Source organism: Theropithecus gelada, chromosome 3 (genome assembly GCF_003255815.1).
Source record: "Theropithecus gelada isolate Dixy chromosome 3, Tgel_1.0, whole genome shotgun sequence".
NCBI classification, from domain to species: Eukaryota; Metazoa; Chordata; class Mammalia; order Primates; family Cercopithecidae; genus Theropithecus; species Theropithecus gelada.
The window spans coordinates 106,858,636-106,877,971 of record NC_037670.1 but is presented as its reverse complement, the minus strand read 5'-3'; the positions used below and the strand labels follow the sequence as shown (position 1 = coordinate 106,877,971).

The following is a 19,336-nucleotide window of genomic DNA, read 5'->3' as shown; positions in this document are numbered from 1 at the left end:
TTGCACATTTTTTATTGCATCCAGTGCAGTAGAGTAAACCTTGAATAACACCAAGGGACCCATGTGAAGTCCCACTAGCAATGCTGGAAGTACTCCCAAGAAGCAGAAAAAAGTCATGACATTAAAAGAAAAAGTTAAATTGCTTGATATATACCATAGATTGAGGTCTGCACCTCTGGTTGCCAGCCATTTCTGACATACAATTCATCTTGGAAACAGATGACATAAACTTATGGCATTAATAAATATACTACAGTACTGTAAATATATTTTCTCTTCCTTGTGATTTTCTTAACATTTTCTTCTCTGTAGCTTACTTTACCATAAGAACACAGTATATAATACACATACAGTATGTGTTAATCAACCGTTTACGGAATTAATAAGGCTTCTGATCAACAGTGGGTGAATCCAAAGCTCTACTTACTGAAATGGAAAGATCGAGGAGGCAAAAGAGAAAGTATAGAAAATTTGAATAATATAATCAACTGAACAAGATAATGCGGTTTTTAGTTTATCCTTTTTGCACAGTAGTTATGTTTTGGGGGAGTCAGAAGTTATATGCGAATTTTTAACTGGCATCCCTAACCCTTGCATTCTTTAAGGGTCAGCTGTATATGGATTTTTTTCCATTCCCTTTTAATACAAAATTTTGCCTACTTTGTCAGATGTTTTTCTATCAACTAAGATGCTGGCTTTTGTGTTGCAGAATTCATTGATTTCTATTTTTTTTAACTATTATTATTATTCTTATTATTATTTTTGGAGACGGAGTCTTACTCTGTCGCCCGGGCTGGAGTGCAGTGGCGAGATCTTGGCTCACTGCAAGCTCCGCCTCCGGGGTTCACGCCATTCTCCTGCCTCAGCCTCTCAAGTAGCTGGGACTACAGGTGCCCGCCACCACGCCCGGCTAATCGTTTTTCTATTTTTAGTAGAGACGGGGTTTCACTGTGTTAGCCAGGATGGTCTTGATATCATGACCTCGTGATCCGCCCACCTCAGCCTCCCAAAGTGCTGGGATTACAGGTGTGAGCCACCGCGCCTGGCTATTATCATTATTTTAAAATCAGGAATGGGTGTTGAATTTGTCAAATGTTTTTCAGCTTCTGAAGCAATGGTCATTTTTTTTCCTATAGTATATCATTAATACTTTAAATTACAAAATATAACATTTTATTTGGACTTTCAGTTGATTTTCTGTTCTCAATAATCAACAATTACAAACATTTAAAAACATTCCTTTTGGTTTGATTTTTCTCTCCAGATACAAACACATTAAGTTTCTCTTTGATATTTTTTATGTAACTTGTTTCAGAAATTCAGAAAAATACTCAAGACTATTATGCTTTCTAAATTGACTTTCAGAGAATGGACTTTCCATGAATGTATTTACTTTTCTAATTCCTTGAACAGTATGTTTAAGCTTGAAATTTTGGTTTTAAGACTATCTTCTATCTTACCACTGCATTTCAATAATTAGACATATCAGATACCATATAAAAACGTTACATAACTCCTTCCTTTTTATAGTTTTCATCGTCACACAATGATGTACCTAAAGTTGAGACTCCAAGATGAGGTGGGAAATGAAAGACAATTTCTGGTGTTGTTTTGGGGGGCTATGGGTAGTCACAATGGCTAGATCCGGTATGTACATCTCTCTAGGCTTCTAAGCATGTGAGAGCTGTTTGGGTTAAAGATGTATCTTGTCCCAGACTTTTCATTGTTCTCAATAATTTAGAACTTGAAATTTGAGTAACTATAATTTGAAAACTAAGCCACTTGTGCAACTGAATTCAACACCGTAAAAACGTTGTGTTCTTATCTAATGATGTAAGCAGTTTCCAAATCTTTTGTTGTTTCTCCCCCTCCCCACTCCTTTCTCACTTCCGTTTGAGATAAAAATGCTTTAGCATTATTTGCAAGCAAGACTTATTTTCAACGTTTTAGTCAAGACAAGAGTATAATACAAAGTAACAATTCAGTACACTTCATGTAGGTGTTTCTTCTTCTCTAATTTTCTCTTATTTACCAATTCTCTCCATCTCTTTTGACCTCAAAATTCTTTATCTGCTTGTCAAAAATTGTCCCTAGCCATCTCCTTCCATTTCTAGTTGTGTGTGAGGTAGTCCACAGAAGCAGTACGCTGAATAGTGCAGTTGCTGTGTTGATCATCCCTATGGCTATAGGTGGTTATTATATTTTGTGTGCCTTGAAAGGCTTAGGCGATGTGTGACATATATAATTTTAAGGCATTTACCCCACGTTTCTTTAAACAAAAAAATTTTAAAGCAATTATTTAAGAGTGGATACATGTTCTCTTTCACTTTACAAAACATTTTGGAGGGAATCTGAGAGAAGTCATGGTTAGAGATTAGTAAAGTTGGAAAGCACTGCAAATTACCTAACCCAGCTCATTTACATGTGAGAAAATCTGGGCACAGAGCGGTTAAATCACTTGCAGAGTAACATATAAAAAAAAGAAACACATGAAGGAATAAAGGAAAGGTCTGCATGAAGTGTAGTGATCTAGATCGGTGGCCAGAAATATAACTGTGATCTTATTTTCAGTTCATGGCTATTTTTACCACAAGAGCAACACTGATCAGCCTAAATTGGTCAGGGAAACAGAGGAAGTTTTGTCCTGAAAATGTAGCTCACTGTTCAGCTTGTAAAAAAATAAAATAAAGGTTAACTGTCATTATTCTCACTGTTATTGCTTGATTTCACTTTTCAAGGGCTAACCACTTGTCTTGGCTTCTCCTTCACCCATCATCTGCCATTTTTGAGCATTGATTATCCAATGCTTTGTGGACCCTTTCTACTCTCTTCTGGCTCAATTAATTCCTTTTTTAATTAATTCATTGGCAGAATGTTTTCTCACATTTTCACAAGTGTTGGCTCTTGAAAGAGGTATTACACATGTTCTTTGACTCCAAAGGAAACCAGAAAAAAACTGGAACAAGAAATTTGGTAGGAGGAACAGAAACGAAGTTGCATGAAAAAGACAGTGGAGTGGGACTGAGAAGTGACAACTGCCCACGACTGACCTCCCTCTTTCAAGGCCTGTGTCGCCAGGACGCTGCCCAGAAGAAGCCACGACGAGGCGCAGGCGCGACTCCACGAGGGCCACGCCCCTCCTAGAGAAGGACCGACCAGTTTTCCGCCCGCATCGGAGCTTGGGTTTCCGGAAGGACCTGATTCTGGAAGGGACCAAACCGGATAGAGGTCGCGCGCCCTCTTTCGTCTACCTTCCGGTTCACTAATACGCAACTTCGCAGAAGGGCTGAAACGTGTCGTCCCTCTGCGCAGGCGTAGTCACCGCTTGACCCGCGGCGCTATGCCGGGGCGGCACGTTTCTCGAGTCCGGGCATTGTACAAGCGCGTCTTGCAGCTGCACCGTGTTCTGCCTCCGGACCTCAAAGCCCTGGGCGACCAGTACGTGAAAGACGAATTTAGGAGACATAAGAGCGTTGGTTCTGACGAGGCCCAGCGTTTCTTGCAGGAATGGGAGGCAAGTGACGCCCCCTTTTCTCTGCCCAAGACCTTTGGGGTCCCTCGGTGTCCCGGTTTCTCGTTCCAGTCCCCCATGCGGGGTTAAACAGAGCAGCAACCTGTTCTGTTTGAATTAAACAGCGTAATGCTGTTCGATAACACTTTCAAAGTTTCTCCCACGGGTTTTTCCCCAGAGCATATCCTGTTACTTCAGCGTCCCCAATTCAGTTCAACTTTTCAGCTCCTGCAGATGCCAGGTGCTGGAAGGGTGAGGGTAGGAGGTCACAAAAATGAGCAAGTCGTCGTTAAGTGCTCAAAGACCTCAGGAGCTTTTTGTTCTTTTAAGTGCCTTTGCACATAGTAAGCGCCCGTTAATAAATTAATGCTTCTCTTACTAGTTTTCAAATTTAAAGGCTTATTTCCGTAATTTACGATTTCTTTAATCTCAGCTGTTTTGGTTTGGTTTAAATAATTTTCTCACTTGGCTGATATAGAAATCAGGTAACATGAAAAAGATTATAGATTACAAAAGGCAGGAGATTACAAACTGTGAAGGAGAAAAATGCTGGTGCCAGTTAAGTCAGGTGAAAGTTGTTTCCTCCGAGGTCTCAAGTCAGTGTTACATCGCCCTACGCCGTTGCGCTAACTGTTAAACGGACACATGCATTAGCAATAAGTCGTTTGACTTTTTTTTTGTTTTTTTTGAGTGAAGGACAAAAGATATTCAGAGTATTTCGTGGGGCTCGGGGCCCTGCAGGATTGTCCCAAGTTTTCATTTGCAAATATAAAGAAATGAATGGAATTAGAAATTGGAATGACAGCTCAGATACTTGAAAGCATGAGCTGGAGCTGGTATGAAAGTAGAGGTAAGCGATTCTTCGGCCTAAAAAGTTGAAGGGGAGTTGACTAAAGTCTGCTTTTTTTAAAAAATCAAAAGAATGGTTAGGGTGAGCACAAAATTTGCAATGATTTCCAGAATTCTTATTTGTATAATTATTGAAGCTTTTTGACATTTAGAACAATAGGAAAATTTAGACCTTCCTTGAAAATCATGGTCTATTTGATGTAATTCGCTTGTCTGAAGCCAAGGAAGTTGACGCTTTTCAGGTACAGAGCATTTTATTTTAATAAGGTAATTTAGTTTTGGAGCCTGAAGAACTGGATTCAGATTCAGTCTCTGACATTTATTAATATTAAGTGTCAATCACTTAATTTTTCTGGTCTTATTTTCTCATCTATAAAATAATAAGTGTTTATGCATCTCAAAATTTACATATGTAAATGTATTTACAAGCACTTTTGTATTGCTAATTGTTACGAAGCTATAAGATACTGTATTAAAGTATTTTACATCTTTTAAGGTAGATCATTTTGTGGCCGTACAGGAAGGAGAGTAGCTCTCTGTTGGGAGGAAATAAGGTTATTTTGAGAAGTCTTAAAACGTAAACACTTGGAAGCCTTTTAGGGAAAAAGTAGGAAAGAGTAGCAACTCAGAAAAAAATTGATAATAGGTTGTAGGAGAGAAAGAGGGTATAAAAAAGAACTGCATAAATAAAAAATGCGTTAGTTGACCTAGTAGGCTTGGTAACTGGAATTGAGCTTTTTAAAACTCTTGGAATAATTTTAGACATACAGGAGAGTTAGAAAGACAGTACAGAGTTCCCTACATCCTGTTTCCCCTTATGTTAGCATCTTACATTATCAGGGTACAGTGATCAAAAGCAAGAAATTCACATTGCTACAATATACTATTAACTACAGGCTTTATTTACAATTTGCCAGCCCTTTCACTAATGTCCTTTTTCTGTTCCAGGATCCAATGGGGATTCTACAATGCATTTAGTCATTCTTTTTCCTTAATCTCCATTCTGTGAGAGTTCCTCGTCTTCCTATCTTTCATTACCTTGATAATTTTTTGAAAAGTACTGGTCTGTTAACTTTGTGGAATGCCTCTCAATTTGAGTTTGTCTGGTGTTTTCTCATGGTTTAATTGATTTTACGCATTACTGAGAATACCACAGGGGCTGAAGTGTTCTTCTCAACACTTCATGTCAGAGGTCACGTGATATTAACATGCCTTCTTACTGGTGATGATAACTGTGATCACTTGGTTAAAGTAGTAATCCGCCTGGTGTCTCTACTGTAAACTTACTATTTCCCTTTTGAAATTAATACATATTTGGGGGTAGATACTCTCAGGCTTGCAGATGACTACTAATCTTAGCATTCATTGATGGATTTTGCCGTTGCGTTCCAATGGTGGTTCTTTTGTTTCCCTCATTCCGTTTGAATTTATTAGTTGACATGCGTCTGTAGAGAACAGTTTTCCTGTCTTCCCGGACCATTGTTGATCTACTGGAATTAATGAATTGGCAGCTGCGTAAAGATAAATTTAAACATAGTGATCTCTTTGGATAACGTAATTATCACAGTTGCAAGGCAGCTTAACCTAAGCCTGGGAGTTAGACGTGGTAGGTTGGATCCTACCAAGAAAGATACTTGAAAAACTGGTCTTTTTTAGACGTGGTAGGTTGGATCCTACCAAGAAAGATACTTGAAGAACTGGTCTTTTTGAAAGAGTAGGGCTAGAGAAGAGCTAATGATTGGAGGGGGAAAAAACCTGGCTAGAGAAGTTTTATCACCAGAGAGTAATATATTTAAGACTTCCAAGTCTTTTTTTCCCCCACATGTTCTTCAGAACATCTAATTTATGACTGTTATACTAGAGACTGCTAGATATGACATGGATTTTTATGCCTTTATTTTTCAGTTAGTGCTCATTACAAACTTGGTACCTGTTGTTTGAATATTACTTAATGGTTACGTTTACATCAAACTAAGAGTAACTGTTGTGGACTTCTAACTTTATATGTTATGTAGAGTCTGGTCTACACAATCCCAGTCCCTCACACACATCTAAACTTAATTGTGAACTTGAATGGATTCTGAATTTGTTTTACATCAGTGGGCAACGTTGGGTAAGTTACCACTGAAGAAAAGAAAGGGATCAAGAACACTAGAGGCCCCGTATTTGGAAGAGAGTTCTCTAGTTCCTTTCATTTGTGATCCTGGAAAACTGGCAATATAGTAGTAGAGAGAATTCAGCTGGGAGAAGTTTTTGTTCAAGGACCAATTGGGGCAACGTGGAAGGAAAAGTATTTTAAGTATATAAATGTAAAAGCATGTTTACAGAGTAAATAGGGAATTTATATAATTTCTCTCTATAAGAGAAAAAATGAAGTTCAGGAAGAGTTTTTGGGAATCTATTAAGGGAGAATGTACGATAACTGGTTTGTAAAATGTGCATTGTAATCTCAACTCTTAGGAGGTAACTATTAGAAGTGAAATTGAGACTCCATAGATCAGGGGTCTTAACTATGTCATTTTGAAAGTTCTGACTGTGCTCATTTTTGAGGAATAGTTGATTTAAGTAAGGCTTTCTATTTTTCTCTCTGTGCCTACCACTTATTTTCTAGGAAATCAGAATAAGCATTGAAGATTAAATAGATAAAACATGTTGGTGAGAGACTATGAGACAAAGAGCATGCAAGAGTGCTCTCAGGAACTACCTGAAGAGACTTCATGTGTTTAATTTTTCTTTTTCTGTCCCATTTATTTTTCTCAGTTGCCTCTTGCCTAGTTCCTGTTGTTTTTCTTAAGTACCTGTTTTGTTCTGTGTCTGTTGGGGAATGTTTTTTAAGTGTTTTGTTTCTAGAAAAAGGCATAAACATTTTTCAGATAGTTTTGATCAATTGCTATTTCCAGACAATGTGCTAGGCATTTAGGACACAAAAATGAATAATAAATGTATTTTTACTTTCACAGTGTTCAAAGTTTAGTAGAAAAGGATAGACAATTGTAATATAGTATGAGTGTCTATTAAATGCTGTGGGATCAAGGAGAAATGGAGGAAGTTGAAAGCTATACAAGATGGTTAAGTCTTGATTAGGTCAAATTTACCATGTCAAAAAGAGAACCTTCTAGAAAGAGGGAATAACATATGCAGAGGCATCGAGGTAAGAAACAGTATGACTTTTTTCCAGGAACTGCAGTGTTGTGTTTGGAATTTAGTGTTTTACACGGAAGATGAGGAAGAAATAAAGCTAAAGAGGTGGCAGGAGACAGGATATTCTGCTAAGGGTTTTAAGTTTTTATTTTGAATCATTGAAAGCTTCTTAAATGGTGGAAATGACATAAATTGTATTCTAGAAAGATCATGTTGGCAGCAACATAGAGGAATAATTGAAGTAAAAACCAGATTGAAAGTAGGGAGAACTGTTAGTAGATGGATGTAGTAATCCGAGTCTCAAATAGGTATATGTCTAAACCAAGACAGAGGCCTTGAAAATGGAGGATATAGATGTATGAAAAATTTTTTTTTTTTTTCTTTTAAAGTAGAGTGGAACTTGACTTGTTGACTAATACAGTATTAGTGAAGGAGAAGAAAACAGAATGGATAACTCCTGAGTTTGGAGCATGATACCAGTAACCAGAATAGTCATATAGGAGGAACAGATTGGGAATGAGTTCAATTTGGTGTGCTTTGTGCTAAACATTCTCATGGAACAGTTAAGTGAAGATGTTCAGAGAGATATATGTTGGTCCGATACTCAGGAGACAGATTGTGGCTGGAGATAGAGATTTGGAAGTTACTACCTGTAGTTGGTGGACCAAAGATGTGGGTGGAAGTGCCCCTTTTGGTTATAGTGTTGGGGAAGTTGGTCAAAGATAAAACATTAACATTTAGGAGTTGAGAGAATGAAAGTAGTCATATAGTGCTAGAATTTTTCTTTCTTATCTTTTTTCTTTTTTTTTCTCCATCTGTATTTGTTCCTAGTTACTGCTACAATGGAAGTACTTTTTTACTTTTTAAAATTTTATGTTAAGTTCTGGGATACATGTGCTGAACGTGCAAGTTTGTTACATAGGTATACATGTACAATGGTGGTTTGCTACACCTATCAACCCATCATGTAGGTTTTAAGCCCTGCATGCATTTGGTATTTGTCCTAATGCTCCTACCTCCTCTTTTCCCCCACTCCCTGAAAGGCCCGGGTGTGTGATGTTCCTCTCCCTGTGTCCATGTGTTCTTATTGTTCAATTCCCACTTATGAGTAAGAACATGTGGTGTTTAGTTTTCTGTTCTTGTATTAGTTTGCTGAGGATGATGGTTTCCAGCTTCATCCATGTCCCAGCAAAGGACATAAACTCATGCTTTTTTATGGCTGCATAGTATTCCATGGTGTATATGTTCCACATTTTCTCTATCCAGCCTATCATTGATGGGCATTTGGGTTGGTTCCAAGTCTTTGCTATTGTAAATAGTGCTGCAGTAAACATACATGTGCATGTGTCTTTATAGTAGAATGATTTATAATCCTTTGGGTATATACCTGGTAGTGGAATTGCTGGGTCAAATGGTATTTCTGGTTCCAGATCCTTGAGGAATCACCACACTGTCTTCCACAATGGTTGAAGTAATTTACGCTCCTACCAGCAGTGTAAAAAGTGTTTATATTTCTCCACATCCTCTCCAGCATCTGTTGTTTCCTGACTTTTTAATGATTGCCATTCTAATTGGCATGAGATTGGTATGTCATTGTGGTTTTGATTTGCATTTCTCTAATGACCAGTGATGATGAGCTTTTTTTCATGTTTGTTGGCAGCATAAATGTCTTTTTTTTTTTTTTTTTTGAGAAGTGCGTGTATCATATCCTTTGCCCACTTTTTGATGGTTTTTTTTTTTTTCCTTGTAAATTTAAGTTCCTTTTGTAGATTCTGGATATTAGCCCTTTGTCAAACGGATATATTGCAAAATTTTTCTCCCATTCTGTAGGTTGCCTGTTCACTCTGATGATAGTTTCTTTTGCTGAGCAGCTCTTTAATTTAAGTAGATCCCATTTGTCAATTTTGGTTTTTGTTGCCATTGCTCTTGGTGTTTTAATCGTGAAGTCTTTGCCCATGCCTGTGTCCTGAATGGTATTGCCAAGGTTTTTTGCTAGGGTTTTTTGGTTTTAGATTTTACGTTTAAGTCTTTAATCCATCTTGAGTTGGTCTTAAGGCGTAAGGAAGGAGTCCAGTTTCTGTTTTCTGCATATGGCTAGCCAGTTTTCCCAGCACCGTTTATTAAGTAGGAAATTCTTTCCCCATTGCATGTTTTTGTCAGGTTTGTCAAAGATGAGATGATTGTAGATGTGTGGTGTTATTTCTGAGGCCTCTGTTTTGTTCCATTCATCTATATGTCTGTTTTGGTACCAGTACTAAGCTCTTTTGGTTACTGTAGCCTTGTAGTATAGTTTGAAGTCAGGTAGCGTGATGCCTTCAGCCTTGTTATTTTTGCTTAGGATTGTTTTGGCTATGCGGGCTCTTTTTTGGTTCCATATGAAATTCAAAGTAATTTTTTTTCTAGTTATGTGAAGAAAGTCAATGGTAGCTTGATAGGAATAGCACTGAACGTATAAATTACTTTCAGCAGTATGGCCGTTTTCACAATATTAATTCTTCCCATCCATGAGCATGGAAGGTTTTTCCATTTGTTTCCTCTCTTACTTCTTTGAGCAGTGGTTTGTAGTTCTCCTTGAAGAGGTCCTTTGTGTCTCTTGTAAGTTGTATTCCTAGGTATTTTATTTTCTTTGTAGCAATTGTGAATGGGAGTTCACTCCTGATTTGGCTCCCTGCTTATCTATTATTGGTGTATAGGAATGCTTGCAATTTTTGCACATTGATTTCATATCCTGAGACTTTGCTGAAGTTGTTATCAGCTTAAGGAGTTTTTGGGCTGAGATGGGATTTTCTAAATATACAATCATGTCATCTGCAAACAGACAATTTGACTTCCTCTCTTCCTGTTTGGATACCCTTTATTTCTTTCTCTTGTCTGATTGCTCTGGCCAGAACTTCCAATAATACGTTGAATAGGAGTGGTGAGAAAGGTCATCATTGTCTAGTACTGGTTTTCAAAGGGAATGCTTTATCATTTTTATTGTGTCTATTTGATTCTTCTCTCTTTTCTTCTTTGTTAGTCTGGTCAGCAGTCTATTTAGTTAGTCTTTTCAAAAAATCAGCTCCGATTCATTGATTTTTTTTTGAAGGGTTTTTCAGGTCTCTATCTCCTTCAGTTCTGCTCTGATCTTAGTTATTTCTTGTCTTCTGCTAGCTTTTGAATTTGTTTGCTCTTGCTTCTCTAGTTCTTTTCATTGTGACGGTAGGGTGTTGATTTTAGGTCTTTCGCACTTCCCAATGTGGGCATTTTAGTGCTATAAATTTCCCTTTAAACACTACTTTAGCTGTGTCCCGGAGATTCTGGTACGTTGTCTTCTTGTTCTCGTTGGTTTCAAAGAAACCACTTTCAGGAACCTCAGTCAATCATAGTCTTGGTCTTTTCACATAGTCCTGTATTTCTTGCAGTCTTTGTTCATTTCTTTTCATTCTTTTTTCTCTAATATCGTCTCCACGCCTTATTTCAGTAAGTTGATCTTCAGTCTCTGATATCCTTTCTTCCTCTTTATCGATTTGGCTCTTGATACTTGTGTATGCTTCATGAGTTTTCATGCTGTGTTTTTCATCTCCATCAGGTCATTTATGTTCTTCTCTAAACTGGTTGTTTTAGTTAGCAGTTCCTGTAACCTTTTGTCAGAGTTCTTAGCTTCCTTGCATTGGGTTAGAACATGCTCCTTTAGCCTAGAGGAGTTTGTTATTACCCACCTTCTGAAGCCTACTTCTGTCAGTTCATCAAAGTCATTCTCCATTCAGTTTTGTGTCCTTGCTGGAGAGGAGTTGCGATCATTTGGAGGAGAAGAGGCATTCTGATTTTTGAAATTGTCAGCATTTTTGTGCTGGTGTTTCCTCATCTTCATGGATTTACTTTGGATGGGGTTTTGTGTGAGGGTCTTTTTTGTTGATGTTCATGTTGCTGCCTTCTGTTTGTTTGTTTTTCTTCTAACAGGCCCCTCTTCTGCAGGTCTGCTGCAGTTTGCTGGAGGTCTACTTCAGACCCTGTTTGCCTGGGTATCACCAGCAGAGGTTGCAGAACAGCAAAGATTGCTGCCTGCTCCTTCCTCCTGAAACTTCGTCCCAGAGGGGCACTGGCCCGATGCCAGCCAGAGCTCTCTTGTATGAGGTGTCTGTCAACCCTTGTTGGGAGGTCTCTTCCAGTCAGGAGGCATGGGGGTCAGGGACCCAGTTGAGGAGGCAGTTTGTCCCTTAGTGGAGCTCAAGCACCGTCCTGGGAAAGCCCTCCTTGTCAGCATCCACTGCTCTCTTCAGAGCTGGCAGGCAGGAATTTTTAAGTCTGCTGAAGCTATGCCCACAGGTGCTGCTTCCCCCAGGTGCTCTATCCCAGGGAGATGGGAGTTTTATCTGTAAGCCCCTGACTGGGGCTGCTGCCTTTCTTTCAGAGATGCCCTGCCCAGTGAGGAAGAATCTAGAGAGGCAGTCTGGCCACAGCCGCTTTGTTGCATTATGTTGAGTTCCTCCCAGTCCTTAGTACCGTCAGGGGAAAAGAGCCTACTCAAGCCTCAGTAATGGCGGATGCCCCTCCCCCCACCAAGCTCTGTTGGCCCAGGTCAACTTCAGACTTGTGCTGGCAGCCAGAATTTCAAGCCAGTGGCTCTTAGCTTGCTGGCCTTCATGGGAGTGGGACCTACTGAGCCAGACCACTTGGTTCCCTGGCTTTAGCCCCCTTTCCAGGCTAGTGAACGGTTCTGTCTCACCCAGGTTCCAGGCACCACTGGAGTATGGAAATAAAAAAACAAACCTGCAGCTAGCTCGGTGTCTGCCTGAATAGCCACCCAGCTTTGAGCTTGAAACCCAGGGCCTTGGTGGTGTAGGCACACCAGGGAATCTCCTAGTCTTCAGATTACAAAAACCATGGGAAAAGCATAGTATCTGGGCCAGATAGCACAGTCCCTCATGGCTTCCCTTGGCTGGGAAAGAGAGCCCCCTCACCTCTCCCCGCTCCTTGCACTTCCCGGGTGAGGCAACACCCCACCCTACTTCTGCTTGCCCTACATGGGCTGCACCCACTGCCTAACCAGTCCCAGTGAGATGAACAGGGTACCTTAGTTGGAAATGTGGAAATCACCCGCCTTCTGTGTTGGTCTCACTTGGAGCTGCCTTCGGGAGCTGTACCTATTTGGCCATCTTGCCACATCCAAGAGAATCCATTTTCTTTTTCTTCCCTTCAAGTAAAGGCAATGATCCCGGTATCACGGACTGACTGTAACTGCTCTTACTTGATTATGTTCAATTCTTTATATTTGTGTGATAATTTAGATATCATAACATTTTCTTTCTCATTTTATTTTGTCGCATTTGTTCGACAGGAGGAAATGCTTCAGACTTCAGGTAGCCATCCCTTTGTAACTCTCATGGGATGTCTTTTTCTTATATATGATTTTGAAGTGGATCATCATTTGTATGTATGTATCACACGTACAAATGTATTAAGTGGCGTGTCACCTATATTTAGAGTTTTCTTAATATAATTAGGATCGGATGGATATTTGGCTAGTTTTTATAAATGTATGCTTCTCTTACCTAATTTGTGGACCTAATTTTGTTGCTTTTGAACATCTCGATTTGTAGTTTTAGCTTGCAGGAGAAAAGGAATGAATTGCTTCTCTGTTTAGTGAATGGATTATATGTGTCAGGGATATGTCTCTCAAGTATGAGTGGGTCAATTGGGTCTCAGTCAGATTGTTAATTCTGCTTTTTACTCGTTGGTGTTTTTGTGATGGTTTATTCAATGGTGATTTGTCACACATACATGTTTTCTACATCAAGTTTTTTTTTCTTTTTTTTTGAGACTGAGTCTCCCTCTGTCGCCGAGACTGGAGTGCGGTGGCACTGTGTGGGCTCACTGAAACCTTCTGGGTTCAAGCAGTTCTCCTGCCTCAGCCTCCCGAGTAGCTGGGATTACAGGCATCCACCACCACACCCAACTAGTTTTTATATTTTTAGTAAAGACGAGGTTTCACATGCTGTAACGCCTCCTTTGGGGCTCCACAGTTGCTGGCATCTCCAAGTTTTCAGGCACCACTGCCTTCCCCTCATCCTGATACTGGCACCCAAGGTGGAAACCACTGTGGTATGCCTGGTCCAGCCACAGCCTCGCACGAAGCCAGTGCCTGGAGCTGCCCACCCCACCACAGACCCACCACAGCAGCTGGCACACCTGGCTGTGCACCATGGCTGGATCCCACACTTGCTTGCTCACATATCCCTTGCTGCTCTGTGCCTGGCTCTCCCTCAGTAGACATGGGAGCCAGGCTGGCAGCGTGAGCCGAGCGCAGCCTGCCAGCCTGGGTGGGCAGAGCAAGCCTAGTGGCCAGCTCAGAACTAAGTGAGGCCTGGGCAGGGGTGCTACCCGCCAGAGAATATTTCCGGCTGGCAACAGGACAGTGAAAAAATCCTGCATCAATATCAAACAAGTCATTTTACTTCCATAGGCCTTAGTTTCTTCATCTTTAACGTGAAAGGATTTCCAAGTAAAGATGGCAGACTGGGAATATCACAAGAACTTATTTTTTATTTCCTCTTCCTTCCAAAGCCAGACTAAACTAGTAGTAAAGCAATTTTTAAAAGGAATAATCCATAATGATTAGAGAACAAGAATGGAGCCATTAGCAGCCAAGCAATTTCAACAGATTTTCTGAAGATGGAAAGCAGAAGAACAGTGTAAATAATGAAGCAAAGCAGACAGAGGAGGCCACAGTTCAGAATACAGAGAATACACCTAAAGAGATAGCCAAGCTGCCAAAACCAAGTGAACTCAAACACCAGGTTAGGTAGGAAATCAGGAGCGGGAGGCAAATACAGGCAAGATTAACCCTAAAAGTAATTTCCCAATCAACAAGCCTATCTATATGTATAGTTCTTGGTTAGTTTCTTATTGCTTTATTCATAAATGTGGACAGATAACCAAAATTCTCAAGACATTTGAAACATGAAAGAGACCAAAATAAAACAAAAAATGTCCTCAGAGGAGATACACAGAAAAGAGTACATTGCTTTTTATTTTAAGCCCTTCTACACTGTTAGCCTGAAGTGCTAATTGCCTGATATTTCTATTTGAAAGATTGTTTTCAGTAATGAGATGAGAATGGAAATTGCTGGGCTGTAAGTGTTAAACTTTCTTAATAATCAGGCACATACTCTTTTTTGAAAGGTTTCTTTGGGCCTTAGTTGTCTCAAGAGGGAAAATAATATTTTGCCCCTGAATTAGGGATGGACCAAAAGTTCCTTTTTACCTCTTAAGATGTGATTATATTATGAGGTGAGTTAAACTATTGAATCAGATGGCTTGGTTGAAGTATAAAGACAAATGGAATGTTTAGGATTAATATGTGATTGGCCACATTAATATGAAAAGAACTTATTTAGCTCAATAGGAAAAAACTTAAAGCTTTACTAAAAGAAATGGGCAAAAGAGATTCTAATAGGTCATTCTGTGATTTATGTACAAAGATGTTAATTGCTGTGTTGCATATCTATAGTAAAGTGAGAATTTTAAATTACTGTAAATATCCAATGATAGAATAATGAAATTATAGCCACATGATGTATGGGTTAATATGCAGTTATTAGAAATGGTGTTTCAGAAGAACTAATAACATGGAAAAACTGTAACATAATTACATAGAAACTTTATCTTTGGATGATAAGATTAAGAATGATTGTAATTTTCTTCTGTGTACCTCAGATTTTCTTGATTCTCTGCAAATATCAGGTGTTACTTTGGTAATTATAAGAAAGTTATTAAGGATAATTTTTAAAATGCACTTGATATACTTAATATTTTTACCAGTCGTATTTCACAGAGGACTTGAGGCAGACATGCTCAGTGAGTCAGCTACTAGCACCTTATATATACATTTCCTAATTTTGCTTTTAAAATTTTGTAGGTTCAACTCAGACTTCTTCATGTTTAATAAATGCTAATGTCATCTATATATTTTGTATGATTTCTTGTTGAGTTTTCTAAATTAAATGAAAATCTAAATGTGTAAATTCAAAATTTATCTAAATATTTCTTTTTTACTTAACCATTAGAAAAAATATTTGGAATCTTTAGGACTCTAAACCGAGATCAGAAAATCATCATGATTATCTATTTGGTACCTGTCATCAGTGTCATCTATCTGGTCTAGTATTATGTCTTGTTAAGCAACATGAAGAATCTTACGTTTAATTTCTTAGAGATCATACTTAAATATTCAATGATTTTCCACTAACTTAATTTGATAAAAATTAAGTTACCATGTAGTAACTGTATTCTATTTTAATTTTTTACCTTTTTCCCCTATGTTTTGTGGAAGGTGAATGAAGGCTGTCAGTGAGGTAGGATTGAGAGGGGATATAGGTTAACTGTTAGTTTGTCTTCTGACACATCAGTCAGGGAGGGTGGAAGACAAACAGGCTCCCCTTAGCTTAGAAACCAGTAGGCTTCAGAAAGAGATTCTAGATAGGTATGTGCCACCTTGATTGTGATCATACAGGGTCTGGTAATTGATCTTGTAGTCCGGAGTTGGACTTTACCAACATAACCAGAAATGATCAGATTCTTGGCAACAGACTCACATTACTTAAATTTATATAACATTGAAGTATAAAGAAGAAGACTGATTTATTTTTTCTGCTGCTAGGGGAGTGGGGGCTAGTGAAGAGGGCTCTCATTTCCAGGAGTTAGAATATTTATATTTACTTCCAGGGGTAGGGGGGATACCTTTTCAGATATGTCTCAGAATCATGTATTTTTTTTAGATTTTAGGAAGTGAAGAAATAGTATTTAGTGAATTTTAAGAAACATCGAGTGGGATCTAGGGTGGTACTGTAATCAGATACATTAGTATATCTGCAGAAAAAATTTGAATATTCACAGTAAGTGGAGTAAATAAAGACTTTATGTACATTTATGTCAGGATTTGCTGCCAGATAAATTCTGAAAGAGCTTTTGTTTTTAAGAACTTCTTTGACTTTAGGGAATTGTGGACCTCTATTAAGCTTTCTGGAAAACTGAAATAGTGTTTAGAAGGTTGCCTGGTAAACATGGAATTAAAATGACAGGGAGTGGGTAGGCATGAGAGCTTTTTTCATCAGGCCTCACCGTGTCTGCAGTAGAAAACATCCCTTTAGTGATTATTTTTGTGGGTTCCACAGCTTCATTGCCCTTTTTTCCTGAACAGTACTGAATGCATGTTATAAGTTTGCCCTCAGTCCTTTATTTTTATGTTAACCACCTTCTTTCTGTTGAGGTATCATTGTTACTCTTACACATGTTAATGGATTAAACTACTTCTTGCTTATTTTTCCTAGGCCCGAAAAATTTCAGATTCTTCTCTTTGTGTGTAAATTTAATTAGCTTAACCCCAAAGGAGGGAGAATGATATTTGCCTCACTTACAAGTTGTTGCTCTTCTTTACTCCTAAGTCAGTGTAACTCAAAGCATTTCTAAAGTAAATTGCACTTTGCTTTCAGAGCTCTAAAACACTAAAATGTTTATGTTTTATTCAAAAAATTTAAAAATTATAGTATGGTTTATTTTCCTTTAAAAGACATTTCATTGTAATAAACACACAGAAACCTAAGACCAAAACCAGAGTATTATTGTACATATCAGAGGTTAAGTAGGAACGTTTTCTGGACTTTGGTGCAATGACTCTTTACGGATGAAAAGGTCTATAGTTTGTTTAAAAACTATCCCACTTAAAAACAAATCCATACACTTTTCATGTAGCTGACTCCATGCCCCCTTTCCAAAGCTCAGAATGGCAGCAGATGATATAGCAAACACATACCTGCAGAAACAGCTACAGCAGCTACCTGGGTGAGATGGCTGCCAGCTGCATGCAGCCTCTGCGGGTCTGACTTCACAGCATATGCCTTGAATGTGGCCCCTCCAAAAAGTAACGTGTTTATTGCCTCACACTTCCAATCATGGGCCTCAAGAGTTTGTCTATGTGATTTATTTTATAAACTATAGATATATATAACTGATAACTCTGGATTACTGGTGAATAACCAGAATGAACACCACTTGAAAACAAAAATGCTGTGAATATCATTAAATGCTTTTATAAGGCTAAGAGAAAGATGCATAGAGTGAAAAGAACTTCTTTTGTTTTTGAGACGGAGTCTTGCTCTGTTGCCCAGGCTGGAGTGCAGTGGTATGATCTCGGCTCACTGCAACCTCCACCTCCCAGGTTCATGTGATTCTCCTGCCTCAGCCCTGCAAGTAGCTGGTATTACAAGTACCTGCCACCATGCCCGGCTAATTTTTGTATTTTTAGTAGAGACAGGGTTTCACCATGTTGGCCAGGCTGGTCTTGAATTCCTGACCTCAGATGACCCGCCTGCCTTGGCCTCTCAAAGTGCTGGAATTACAGGTGTGAGCCACCTCACCCAGCTGAGAAGATGTTCTTACTTTAAAATGTTTGGAAATTTTTCCCAGTTTGATACAGTTTCTGGGTGCTTATAACACCCCGACTGTTTAATGTACATACTTAAGATTTTCAGAACACTTTTAGAAACTGCCATGTGATCATATTCTAATTTTGTAATTAAATCTAGTAAGGGCAGAGACACATTCTCAGAGAGGTGTATTACGATGTTTTCCCTGCTCTGGAATTTACATGGAAAGAGATGCTCAGTTTTATTTTTTCTTCATATCCCCTTGCTTAAACCTTTCTTTCTCCTATCTGTCACCCTGTTCATCCTACTCCTCTTTCCCCCGCCCCACCCCGCAGGAACTTTAGCTTTCTCCTTTGCACTGTCAAATTTTCCTGAAGTGGCTACATCTTTGTCATATTTCTCATTCAGCTTTACCCCTTTATTATTGTAAGGCTGCTTTTTGTTATCAGTAAGGTTACTCTACATCATACCTAATTTTGGTCTTCAGTTAAGATGCCAGTGTTTGTGGATTTGGGATACAACTCTAAACAGAAGAAGAAGCTAGCTGGCAGTGATAGTTTGTGGACATTAGGATCCTTCTTCGTGCCTCTCTTAGCTGCTCCAAAATGCTTCATTTCCAGATCATCAAATTTAGATTTCCTTTCTTAGACGTTGTCTCCGACCTGTGAGAGCACTTCTTAAAAACCTGCAATAACTAGGCCAGGTGTGGTGGCTCACACCTGTAATCCGAGCACTTTGGGAGGCGGAGGCACGTGAATCACGAGGTCAGGAGATCGAGACCATCCTGGGTAACACGTGAAAACCCATCTCTACTAAAAATAGAAAAATTACCCGGGCGTGGTGGCCGGTGCCTGTAGTCCCAGCTACTGGGGAGGCTGAGACAGGAGAATGGCATGAACCCGGGAGGCGGAGCTTGCAGTGAGCCGAGATCGCCACTGCACTCCAGCCTGGGCGACAGAGCGAGACTCCCTCTCAAAAAAAAAAAAAAAAAAAAATACCTGCAACACTAATGGGGATCTCTGGATTTTTCTTTTTGTACTTATGGCCTGTACAAAGAAGAGAAAGTAACTTTTAGCCCATTGGTTTCCTGGGGTCACCTTTAGTCATATTGACTGCATTATTTGCTAGTCCCTGTATGTGTGTGTGTGTATGTGTGTGTGTATATATATATATATATGTGTGTGTGTGTGTGTATATTTTTTTTGAGATGGAGTCTCTGTGGCTCAGACTGGAGTGCAGTGGCTCAATCTCGGCTCACAGCAAGCTCCGCCTCCTGGGTTCATAACATTCTCCTGCCTCAGCCTCCCGAGTAGCTGGGACTACAGGCACCCGCCACCCCGCCCGGCTAATTTTTTGTATTTTTAGTAGAGATGGGGTTTCACCATGTTACCCAGGATGATCTCGATCTCCTGACCTCATGATCCGCCCACCT

At 39.3% G+C, this 19,336-nt stretch overlaps 1 protein-coding gene across 1 annotated transcript in view; it reads left to right on the top strand.

Moving 5' to 3' along the window:
• Positions 1 to 3,274: 3,274 nt before the first annotated feature.
• SDHAF3 (succinate dehydrogenase complex assembly factor 3) overlaps positions 3,275 to 19,336 on the top strand; it is an 88,875-nt gene continuing 72,813 nt past the window's right edge. Inside the window, exon 1 of the mRNA XM_025378552.1 lies at positions 3,275 to 3,514. Coding sequence (XP_025234337.1) covers positions 3,341 to 3,514 — 174 coding nt within the window. The 5' untranslated portion in view covers positions 3,275 to 3,340. The remainder of the gene's footprint in view (positions 3,515 to 19,336) is intronic.